Raw genomic sequence first — 13,499 nt, 5'->3', positions numbered from 1 at the left:
AGTTAAATAGATTGTAGTTTAGCCATATATTTATACCTACTTACAAAAACGGATGGGTACAGTCAAGTGTAAAAATATGGGTGTACACATCTTACTCAAAAATATGTCCCATAGCATCTTATTCCAGTGTAATAAAAGCGTAGTACCATATTTATGAGACGATTCTTTCCATACATATTTTTGCACTTGACTGTACGACGACGACCGAAGCAGGGACATCATTCTTTTTTGCAGTTTTTACCTATATGGTAATTACTAGATACAGTATAATATAAAAATGAAAAACAATATCATGTGATAACAACAAAAACAACTTGCATCGGGCAGCGCAGGATAAATTCCGTTCGGCTCGCGGGCGATGTCGACGGAACGGCGCGCAATGAGCGGGCACTGGAGTCTCGCATCTGTGTGCGCGCACTCACACTTAGATAGCTCCCGCCCACCGCAGCGCGACAGAAACATAGCTTCAAAAATTCGAGATTTGAAAAGTTGCTCAGCTAGGAATTGCTCTTAAGTTATTTTCTTTCTTATATCTATTTATATATTTATTACTCTATTGTTTGTATTGTACAGCTTCCTCTTATGTTAAGTCGCCTAAGTCGCCTTTAGTACATAACACATAACTTCGTCTTAACTAACATTATGACCGTTAAGTCTTCATTCAACATTTGGGATTTGGAATAAGTTTTTGTAAGTTCAGTTAAATTTCTATTTAATAAATCGTATAGAACTATAAAGAGTAAGTAACTTAACCGTGACGTCTTTTGCTGTGCTTTTGCTAGTGTTTCATAACATATTGGCATTGATTCAGTAAGCACCTTTTAATTTTAATGTAGGTACGTAAGTATAGGCTGTTAAATACGTTGAGTTACATATACATAACTTGAGGTTCAAAGTTTTAGAGATTATGTTTAGTAACAATTATTTTTTACTTTAAAATGCAGTGGTACCTAAGCATTCTGCCGTGAATATTAAAATGTACTTCAATTAGAGATTAATGGTCAACACTCTGAACGCCTGTGAAGGTAAAGTACCTACACAGCCTAATTACAACATTATGCAAGATGGCTATGGAAGCTCGGATTACGTAAAAGTTGGATCACTGCGGGTCATATCGCACGATCAATTTGTTGATAACTAGAGTTATTCGCACCGCAAAATATTACTTACCCATAAACGCATTAAATTGTGGGTGCTATGCCACTCCCGTTTTTGCTGATATTAAGTTACAGTTTAAAATAACGAAACGTATGAATAGATTACCCCGAGATTCTTATAAGTAAATCGACTTGTTCTGGGTTATTATAAAGTATAGGAATAGCAAATCTAGTGCCTATCAGATCAATTTCAAAGGATTTATATTTCATTTACAATGGGTGCAGCAGCCGTTGCATTATGGTTCAAAGGGGGCTAAAGGTGACTGCATTGCCGGCAGCAACTGACCGGCTTACCGCCGCTACGGTACTATAGTTACTCGAATGAACATTAGATAATAAATGCTCAAAGCTTGGCTTAAGGCGCCGTGAGTTCCCTTTTTCGAACACACCTCGCTGAGCACTGAGCGGATAGCCGTGTGTGGCCGGGATCGCGGATATCCTTGTTTTTGAATTGTTATTTTTAGTTAGGTTTAACAATAAAAGGATAATCGACGAGTTCCATCGAAAATAAAATTACGTATTCTTAGGAGCAATTTTCATGTTAATAGCTTTTGTGCAAAAATAGGTACAATTTTTAATGGCGCGTTTTAGACCTTTCTATCGAGTAATAGTTGTTTAATCATCAGGTTTCGAATCGATAAAGTTACTAGAGAAAGGTTTCAAGATTGCTATTTATATTTTTGGCAACTTTATTATGATTAAAAAAACCGCTAAGTATGAATTTTCAAAACTCTGCTGGCTGAACCCACTGCACTTTAACCACCAGACGGATTCTGATGGCTTTATACTCGTAATGATCGACAATCGGTGGTAGCCGCGGTGCGAGTGAGTGAAAGCGCCTAACTATTGCAATGCAAGCGAACTTTCGTTATCTTTAAATACCGGTAGAGCTATTGTGCCTAGATCGTGCTGATTGCAGACGATCGATTTTGACTTAACAATTTAATGAATGAGTTTCGAGACCGGGAAATTAGGTAACATTGCAAAGGTTAACTGTGACCCGTTCCATTTACAATCGCGGTGGGAAGATAGTCATACTAACAAGAGCCATTTTATCTGTACTACTTGTATATTGTACAAATTCTTGTAAATTTATAGTTTATTTAATTTTACAAGTTTTCAAGATATGATTGTAGCCTAATGATTATGTCAGTCGATTCTTTATTTAGTCACTTATGCAATGAGTAAGTAGGTGAGTGAGTATGGTGGCAATATAAATAAACAATCCACACATGCCTATCAAACCTATCAAATCAGAAATATTACATTCGTTACAGTACTTTGAGTAGTTACAATAAAATAAGTAAGTAGATCCAGAAATAATAATAAAAAAATCAGTAAGGTGATGAATTCCTTGCTTTTTCGTTGTACATTGAGTATTTTAAGGGAAATCGTGATTATCGGTGGGAATTTCGGTTGTTTGAAAAAATCCAAACTTACCTAGATACCTACCGACATTTCGGCTGATTACAGAGATCTGGAAAATAACTGAAGAAGTACTTAACTATTTACATAAAAAAATAACTTAAAATAAGTAGCCAGCAATCAGTATTACTTAATGCATTTTGTGTCCATGTACTTAAGTATTTGTTACCTAATACATGGAATATATAATACAAGTGTTAAGTTTGTATTTATCCCATACCTATTAAAGTTTGCGATCGCATGATTTTCAGGTAAACCCGGGACGGACTACCCGGTACTGGGCGCGGTTCCGTATACCAACTTCTACTGCGACGACCAGCCCTACCCCGGCTTCTTCGCCGACATGGAGACGCGCTGCCAAGGTACGAGTAACAACCGATTTAAGCCTAATTACAGTCATTCTCAGGTTCCAAAACTCGGCATAGACTAGCTGGTGCAGGCACAGCACTATCTTCAACTGCGACCAGCCGGCAGCCCTTCTCTAGCTTCTGGTCCAACATAGCTATTTAACATGAATCGTGGGTAATGCTAAGGTTGGCACAGACTCTCGTAAACGACATGACGACAAACGAACTTGAAAATATAACATTTCCTTATTTTTTCTAAGTGGAGAAACCCTTTTTTTAAGTTTTGGCAGTTTTCTTATTACTAAGAACTGTTCTATGTAGAAGAGTTCTTAATAATCGATATCACGTCGCACCAAATCATAAAACAATGGGTGCATTATAAACTTTATGAAGTACTTATGGGAAATATTATTTAACCATCTTAAAAGTTCTCAAGTGCACAATTGCACATAATATATGTTACCAACAATAATGTCCTAAGCTCAAGCCACTAAAGGACAATATTCTCCCACGATAATCAGCTGTTAATTGAATGCCAATTCTATTTTACATGGGTAATTAAGTAATTATCAATTACATTAATTATGGGTAATTAAAAAAATTCAAAAGGGACAGTATGGAACTCCTGATTTTTGTTATCCTCCAAATGTTAGTAAAACTGTTCTTATGGGGAAGATACTTCTCATGTCTCGGGGCACGTTCTAGACGGGGATTTGATATCGATAGGTAAATAATATGTCGATTTATATTTATACTTACATGTGTTCACTGATAAATCATCGATTACTATAAAGAGGTTCGCTATCCTGTCTAATATCGAGCCTCTTAAGATAATAAAAGTATAGGTACCGATGTAATTTAAATCACAATAATTATATTATGAAATCCAATCAAAAATAAGATGAATCATACATGTTTTAATTTGTTTATTCATTTTATTTTAAAATGAAGACAACATAAATAATCTTTATTTACCTAAATAAATAAATATTATACGACATTATTACACAAATAATGTCCTAAATAAATAAATTATTAACTATGTACAATAACATCTATGTTGAATGTAACATCGAAATAATTATTGTCGATAAAATATTATGCTACATCACTTTACTTATAGTATTCGTGCCCGAGTTAGCACACGTATGCTCATGTTTAGCTTAAAATTATTTTGTGTTTGTCATATAGATGCCGTCTAACACTTTAGCCTTGTGTAGAGATGAGTAACATAAACATAAGCCAAGTGACCTTATGGTTCACATAGTCTGAGGTCAGCTAATTATAACAAAAACCGACCCGGAAGGCGACCGCGTCAATCGGTAGGTCAAAATCGTGAGATCCGGAAAACACGGACTCGAATTTTAATTTATTTTCGGTCAGATATAGACCATAGTTGTGGTTATTATATTTTGTAGCATCTACATTGACATATGGCGGCGTACCTATCGGACTATCATGAAACATGGGTGCTAAATTAGTCGATACATTTAGTAGCGTTATCTGCACCGCCGAAAGCGTGATAATCGAAACGGTTATGGGACTTCTATATTTGTTGCCTATTGGTGAACAGTTATATGAGTTAGAAGTTGCACGATTTTAGTACTGATAGGTGCGATTGAAGTCTGATGATTGCTTACAGTCACCATCAGGTACATCCATAGATCTAAAATAAAGATAAGCCCAAGCATACAAATCCGAGCGAAAAGTCTCGTTAAGCAAAACACAGCGCCAGCTGTTGTATACTGCGTAAACTACGTGGCCGATGGTCAGAGCAAAGATTCAATCAAGTCGGTTTGGCCAGAGACACGCGAAAGTAGACTGCACTCTCGCCTTTAATAAACGTGCCTAGAAAAATGGCTTCTTTATTTAGGGCAACGATGAAGTGACAATTGAATAAAGGATGACTCACGCTAGACCGGCCCGCGCCCGGACCGAGGCGTCCGATACGTCATTTTCTATAACGGCTGATCGATGATCACATGGTACTTTCCGTTAAAAACTCAAGCGCCGAACTTTAATATGTGTCTGTGTTTTCGCCGCATCACGTCCCGCGCCGAGCAAGGGCAATATAATGTCATAATGAAACATAATGACCGCTTAAAATTTGTTTTAAGCAAGAAATTAATGTACTTACCTAATCTAATCTCTAATCTAATGATTTACCGATGATATGAAATGTCATAAGTATAATTGATTTTACTGTAATAGTTTTTACATAATTAGGCATTATTAAAAATTGGGAATGACATTGGCATTACGTGACGCCTTTGCACTGTGCAACTCGCCACACGACTGAGCGCAGGGGTGTAACTAAATGCGATTTTGAAACCCATGTATTGGCCCCATTCGTAGTGCTCATAGGGCCGGTCTTTACGAAGTAATATATATGTCTATGGGTACATCAGGGTAGAATAAGTGAACTACCTAATAATTAGTCCTTTAAAGTCTTAGAGGATTTAGCAACTGGACGCCTCGGCTGTAATTTTCTGTACAAACACGTCTGCCGACTTTTTCGTGGGAGGGGCACGTCAAATGTATGGTTATTTATACGTAACGTACAATTAGCCAAGTCAGATAAATGTTAGTACATATGACCATTGGCCGAGTTTTTCGATAGAGCAGAGGGGTAAGCTCTTAAAGGCGTCTCCGGTGGTTAAATCCTCCAAGTTTAAAGTACATACAGTTATTGACAACTATTTATTTAGGACAGTTTAAATAAGATTGAAGGGTCAACATTTATATACTCGTAGTTTAAAACCTGACAAGATTCTATTTGGCGCGACATAGTGACGCTACAAGCAGTTTATATGGCAATAATGTGCGTACGTCAGGTATAGTTAAAATAAAATGTCAGTATAATTATACCATCATGTTAACGACTAATTTCAAAACATTGTTTATTGGAATGCAACGCAATCCTTCATCCATTTATTGATATACCGACTATACAATCGTGATATAATAGAGAGCTTTTCGATCAATTACCGTGTTTAAGTCACGAAGCTTGCCGAGTGGCCTAATGAAGGTAAAAGATTGAAAAGCTTTATTATATCACTATTGTATATAATACTTTTTTACGAGTAAAACAGTAATACTTTTTCCACTATAAAACCTAAATACGAGTAATTAAAGAAAATTAGATAAGATTCTCAGTAGTACAAAAGACATCAACGCGTGCATAATATGTATATGTATAAGAATATTGCTCATGCAATAGTCGCGCGTTGGTATCTTTTCCACTGGACCGCGGCGCCATGTGCTTGGTCAATTTCATTATAGTTGACTACAGCGTGTGCTTATGAATATTATAGTTGAGTAGGGAGGCCATACACATGAAAATTACGCAATTACATTTTGGTATACGAAATCATAATACAACCATTATAGTCGTAAAGTAGAAAAAAATCTTTTATTGTATTCAAAATATTTTTTCTTGCGTCTTTGACTACTTTACCTTACTTTACTTTTACCTTTTTTGGCAATTGTGTGACAAAATAAAATTGTTTGCTAAATATTTTCTTTTTGTTTTCGTCTTTGCCAATAAAATAAATTAGTACTATTGAAAATTCGCAACATAGGCCAACAAAATATTGTCAAGGTATTATTATACGTGTTCAAAAATATTTGAACATGTAGCTACTTATACTGACGTATTTTAAAGCCTGTGTTGCTACTATGAGTGCTAAGATGGTAGTTAATTGACCTATTAGCAAGAAGCAATATGTAAGTAAGGTAGCAAAACTCTGCTGGCTACATAATTGACAAAGTAACATTAAAATAAATTAGTGCTGCCTTTAATGATTAGTTAATGTTAATTACATTAATGAATATAGTTATAATTGAGTAAGTGATTAACCCTTTACCAGGCTAAGGGATATATATTTCCCACATGAAGCACTTCAAACATGTGTTCTATTTTCGATGAGTAAGACTGACATTCCATTGTCATTTTTGAACTGTCAGCCTGGTAAAGGGTTAAAACAATTATTCGTTAATTATAAACTTTTTTAGGGTTTCGTACGTCAAAAGGAAAAATGGAATCTTTATAGGGTCATTATGTTGTCCGTCTGTCTGTCAAGACCCTTTATCTGATTTATCTCGGGAACGCGTGGAGGTATTGTAGAGTTGAAATTAAAACTATATACTCAGGTCAACATTCCCTTGAATGTTGTGAAAAAATAAAGCTTATAAGTTAACGTAAAAAAAGATATGGCTGTTTATGCCGCAAAAACGTATATTTCGACACCCTCAAGAGAATCAAAATTTATAGGGCATTTTCTGTTGACATGGAACTATGAAATTTGGCAAGTTATATCATCTTATGCCACAAGTACAGGGAAAAATCTAAAAAGATTTAGTCACCTATACAAGTTTCATTACAAATGTAATTAAAGTTGATTTTTTGAAGTGTAAACTTCTTTAGCGGCGCTGTGCACTTTTTGTGATGGGGAAAAAATGTTAAACTCGCGACAGGTCACGTGACCGACAGATTCATCAGATTGAAAATTCGTAAGATGGACACGTGACCTGATATGGATGGAAGTTGATATTTCTGAGAGATGAACTTTTTAATGTTAAATAATTGTAATAGTTCTGTACCCCTAGTGTAAATTTATTCGATAGCGAAACGTGATGTATGCGTTTGCGTTAAGTCTCATTTTGTATGGGATTTAGAAACAGCGCACCAAGCGGGACGTTTTGGAAACTCAAAATCCCATACAAAATGAGACTAAACGCAAACGCGTACGTCACGTTTCGCTATCGAATAAATTTACACTAGGGGCATAGAACTGTTAATTTTTTTATGTAATATAAATTGTCATGTTTGTGTACGATTGCGCAATAAATGAATATTGTATTTTACCACATAAATGATAGTACTTTTATACTGATAATTAAAGCAATTCGTGCAAAATTATTCCCTAACCATTCCAAAATATCAAAAATGCACAACGTTAATATTCAAGTTTTCACTTCTGCCGGCACTCCCGGAGTGCAACCCGCAGTTTTTTTATCACACCTTGGTCAGGTCGACAACAGTTTCACCCTTGAAAAATTATAAAATGAAAAACCTTTCTGATTCCAGCCTGGCACTACTGCGATATCGACGGGCGGCAGGCCTCGTTCCTGTGCCCGAACGGCACGGTGTTCTCGCAGGGCGTGGCGTCGTGCGACTGGTGGTTCAACGTGCGCTGCGCGCTGTCGCCCGCGCTCTACCCGCTCAACGCGCGCCTGTACCGGCGGAAGTCGCGGAAGCAGGCCAGGCCCGAACCGCACCGAGTCATTGACAAGCAGTTGCTGGATGAGATCTTTCTGTAAACATGTATATACTCGTAGTTGAAATTTTCTAAGTTGATTTTTTGGGCTTAACCCCTCGTATGCTGCCTGTTAAATTAGATAATTGAAAAAGTAAAACAATAAGTAAATTTCAATTACCACGCACGGATACGTGTCTAAGCATACGAGGGTTTAAACTCTTAATCTGTGAAACTTTTGGAATGAAATGTAACATACATTTGAACCATATAAATCATGTCCACAGTCATGACGAATTCAGTAGCAAAGAGCTGCATAAAAGAAACAAAACCTTTTTTTATCAGATTAAGAGCTTAAGCTAAAAAAACACATGAGAAGATTCTAATTATACTTCAAGGGATAAGACGCTTGCGCCACGAATGCCACGATGGCAGCCGATAACAGCGCGACCATCTTAGGCCCGCTAGTGGTTCATAATTGGAAGCATACAACTAAAAGGGTAACTGGAGATAGTGTAAGGACTCTAACCTCTCTAGCCCCATCCGGTATAAGTAAACAGCTTTTAACTTAACGCGATTAGAATCGGCTTAAGTTTACTCTGCATGGCATTTGCAGTGACAAGGAGTGGAAATGTCATAATTAATTTAAAATTTCTATGAAATTATACCTACGTTTATAATATGACAATTTCCAGTTATTTTTGGATTATCACTACTTATATCTGTGGACCTACCGTGGACATCGAAGTAAATAAATTACGAGCACAGTGATTATAAAATTTGCCTTAAATGGAGTAAAAGAGGAAGATTCCCGCAATTTACGAACGTCGGTTTTCGCGGTTAGTGCTCCTCAGGACCCATTCGACTGTTGTGCATACCTAAAATAAATAGGATTAAGCAAGTATATAAGTAATACTGTATTTAAATATGCCTATATAGGCTTGGAATGCTTCATGTGATACCACATACATAAACCACGCCTAAACGGCTTAAATTACAATAACCCGCCTAATTTGGTAGAAAAAATTCTGTGAAGTTGTAAAGAATCTTTATGCTGTGCTCTCGTTATTAATTTTGAAGTTTTTACGTACCTACCTACCAGTGGCGGCGCGTCACAAACATTCGTAGGGAACCCGGAGCAAATTTTGCTTTCCTTTTCTCCATGAACCGATCATGAAAGTACTCAACGGGCTGAAGTTTAGACAAGCCGGTGGGAATCGAGTTCTTTGAACGATCCGCCACTGCTACCTACTACCCAGTTTGTATTCGGATTTCTTTCATTGCTATTTTTTTCTAAGCGAAAAAGTATCGTTTACAAGTTTCTTCTGATTTGAATTGCCAAGTAGATACACCTCGTTAAATTTAGGTGTTCTTGGCGTTCAAAATGTTATAAGTAATATAATTCGGAATGGCATAGATATTCGGTTATATTGACTATATATGTGAAAAAAAAAAAATTGAATTTTGATATGTCACTAAATTAATCAAACTGAAATGTTATTAATCTGGTATGGTCCGTCTATAGTTAACTTTAACATTTGTTATGAAATAATATAGTTGAATACTGCGTTATGTGCGACTCGGAATCGGAGGTCATGTCAAAGTCGCAATTCATTTTAAAAATATTATTTTTTTCCTTAAGGCCGACTCACGATTTACCAGTTTTTTATTATCTGTTAAGTTATCATGTTGTATATTTTTCTTCATTATCATACCGAGATTATATAGATAAAAAAATTAGGAAAAATACTTTGCTTGTATGAGAGTCTGTCATTTATAAAAAAAATATTATAGTTTAATTTGGCTTTTTCCCATAGAAAATGGGTTACAAACTTACAAATCTTATCAAACATTATCTAATACAGTATTTATAATATTGTAAGCCATAAATTATAAATGGTGGCATAATTTGTTGTTGTTTCTATAACTTTTTATTCTCTGGTTGCTTCATAGTCAGCCTTAGTGAAGAAAAAGAAAGCCCATGTTGGGTTACACTTACCCGTTTTTAGATAATATGTAATTGTAATGTAAGATAAAACACTGCCATTTTTTATTGTGCTTCTAGAATTAAGTCAAGGATTAATTTAAGAAATCGATTGCGTTGTTCTACACCAACATTGATTGTAAGTAATAACAGAAAAAATGCCTAAAATGTTTTCCGGTCCATACTGTATTGTTTCAACTGTTCTGTACTAATCGTCCAGTGTCAGTCGTATTAAACGGTCTCCAATTGTTTTGTTCCAAAGCGATGAATTTGCCACAACGACTATAGTGTCTTAAATTATGAACTGTGTCAGATGACCCAGTATTTAGGGGCAGTACTCACTGATACCTGCATGCTAAATTCGTTGCATTTATTAAGCCGGCAAATATCCAATGCAATTATCGGTGAGATCTGTAGAGGCCCTTAATAACGTCTTGTCCTACCGTCCAGTCAAAAGTAATTGGAATGAGTTGTAGAGGCCTTAATAACGTTCTGTCTTCAACATGTCAAGTAAGTAATCGGATTGCGCACCTTTAAATTTCGTCTGGCTGCAATAGAAAGGTGTGACGGATAAAATCCGACACTTGTTACGCCGGATATTGCATCAAGGATATTTTTCCTCTCTGTCACGCAGTTCAGACAGACAGACCTTTATATTCCTGCAGTTTATGTTTCTCACTGTTTCTGTGGGAAGAATTATATTGAAAAGTTCAGCGGAAATATTTCGTATTGACTAGATTGCTTGAGCATCGGAAAAACAGAGCCTGGGTTCTGCGATGACGGACTATGTATCGAATTCGGATTCGAGGCAAGAAGTAATTGATTAAGAAGTCGGTTGGATATGGTAGATAACCATGCTGTCGAGAGAAAGAATCGATGAAAAGCGAGAAAAAGTAAAGTTTGAACATCCATGATTTATCATCATTTGAACATTGTGTTAAATTCACTTTATAATCATTAGCGTCTCTCGAGCGTCGGCGTCTAGTCAGCGCTATGGAAAATAGCGTCGCTGCGCAGTTGCGCCAACGTTGCGTCGAGCAGCGGCTATAGATAGTTGACTTTTAAACGTCGTCGCTCGGGAGACGCTGGATTTTGGGGTGGCTCTTAATGATGAAATATGATGATCTGTCTCATGGTCCTACTGACAGGACAATCGGGGGCATATAAAAAGAACTGCCAGTGTAATAGGTACCTAAATATAATATTCCAAATGAGTCTTTATACCAAACTAGTGCCTACGCCAAATCTTGGGATTAGTTGTCAAGCGGACCCCAGGCTCCCATGACCCGTGGCAAAATGCCGGAACAACACGAGGAAGAAGAGAGAGTCCTTATACCATATCAGAGCTGAGACTTGATCGTATTGCACTTGATGTTCTAGGGCCGGACATTATGATTTATGAGGCTAAGACACGGAACGATTTAACAAAGTGGATAGTTTGAAACACTGGACAATATGGACCGGAGCCCTATTGAGGATGTCTGTAGCGGAGTAAGCCTAAAATGTAAACAAAAAAAAATATAATTTAACAATCTAGTCTTCCAACTATATTTTTTTCTGGAGTTGGGCTGCTTCTCACACAGTTTATATATCATCAGTAAAAAACTAAAAGTACCTAAGTATATTGATGGTTCGATTAGCGATTTGTGAATACTTACCCGTTTTTAGCTAGAATGCATTTTACTAGTTAAGTAAACCTAGTAGGGTAGGACGTTTTTGTACGAACAGAACAACTATAAAAAGTATTTTCAATGTAACATTCCTAATTTGCGTATGCTGTAAATACGAGTAGGTACTTACAAAGATTGTGGTGCTTACCTATTAGTCGGAAAGGAAACTTATACAGTAAGTAATTATATGGATAAGGGTGATAACAATAACGATGGTGGAATAAAATGTGATACATGATGATTTTTTTATTGATGTTTCCTAATTAGACCTATGTAAGCCTGTATAACGTCACTGAAGCTCGAGCATACCGAAGCTTAACTAACCCTTCGACAGTCAAAGACAGCCAGAAACGCGCACGAACAGTTTGATATTAAACCTAACACACTTTCATAGGTTTTTCATAAAAAATGGACGACTTATTTTTCCATATAAAATATTTCAGCAAGCAATGCATCACTACTTTGTTTTAACACAAAATGTCACATTTAATGACGCAACGTCACAACTGTTGTTCATGATTTACGAAATACTCAAAAAATCTCAAAAATTCATTATGCTCTGGCAACTGCCAGACTAACTATTTTTTTCGGAACTGTTTTATAGCACTAAAACCCAAGTCTAATTGCGGTTATATCAATAACACTGTATAAATGCGTAAGAAGGTCTTGATTGACTGACTCATCAACGCAGAGCCGAAACTACGTAGTCTTGCCATAAATTCTATCCTACATGAAACATTTATTTTGAAAATAAAAGAAGGCTTATAAATAAATCAGAGTAATTTTTATTAATTATATCATACAGATTCTATATTAAATAAAATATTTATTCAAAATGTCCACCTTTTACATTAACACACTTCTTTAAACGGTCCGGCCACTCGTCTATGACGGCACGGATGGTATCGATGGGTATTGAAGCCGCTGCCCGCACTAAATCTAACTTGAGAGACTTAACATTACGATGAGGACTGGAAATTCGTATGAAGACACTATATTACAACACATGAAAAGTAATTTAAGGATTTTTTTAAAGGGAGGCTGAAAGTTTGTGACAAAGTTTGGGAACAATTTGAAATTTTGAGGGTTAAAAAGGGGCTGAAAGTTTGTATCGAGAACGAAAATGTTTTGTTCTGGAAAATTCTTCCTGTAAGGGGGTTGAGAGGAGATTGAGTTAACATCACGAAAAAAAGCACGGATATAGTATAGTATAGGTACATAGAAGCCGATAGTACCTATTGACAGTACTGTCACTTTTTTTCAATTAAAATGGACCCTTATCACTCAACAACATATGCAGTTGACCATACCTACTTGATCGAGCATGTTTTTTGTTCTCTGGTGAATGATTTTTTGCTCTTAGAAAATATGTACTCGTCGATAATGTGAGCCCCAACCACAATAATATTATCAATAATTAGTGTATGTAACTCTTTTATTTTTACACGGGGGCTACAGTTATGTATACGCACCGAATTACGATTATAATGCGAGAAAATTGTTGACCGGTCAGACGGCTGCCTTATTTATTTACAACATGTTCGTAGTTTACTAGAAAGAGTAGAAAGTAGGTATGTATATCCGAGAAGGCCGAATTCTGCATATCTATATCGAAAATGTTCGCGATCATGCTACCGGCGGTGGTGCTTCATTGCCTA

The 13,499-nt window shown here is 36.3% G+C and overlaps 1 protein-coding gene across 1 annotated transcript in view; it reads left to right on the top strand.

Annotated features, from left to right (window-relative positions):
• LOC133515998 (uncharacterized) overlaps positions 1 to 12,079 on the top strand; it is a 37,917-nt gene extending 25,838 nt beyond the window's left edge. Inside the window, exons 3-4 of the mRNA XM_061848662.1 lie at positions 2,834 to 2,944; positions 8,019 to 12,079. Coding sequence (XP_061704646.1) covers positions 2,834 to 2,944; positions 8,019 to 8,251 — 344 coding nt within the window. The 3' untranslated portion in view covers positions 8,252 to 12,079. The remainder of the gene's footprint in view (positions 1 to 2,833; positions 2,945 to 8,018) is intronic.
• Positions 12,080 to 13,499: the final 1,420 nt, after the last annotated feature.

This window comes from Cydia pomonella, chromosome 3 (genome assembly GCF_033807575.1).
Source record: "Cydia pomonella isolate Wapato2018A chromosome 3, ilCydPomo1, whole genome shotgun sequence".
Classification (NCBI taxonomy): domain Eukaryota; kingdom Metazoa; phylum Arthropoda; class Insecta; order Lepidoptera; family Tortricidae; genus Cydia; species Cydia pomonella.
This window is presented reverse-complemented; position numbering and strand designations above follow the sequence as displayed.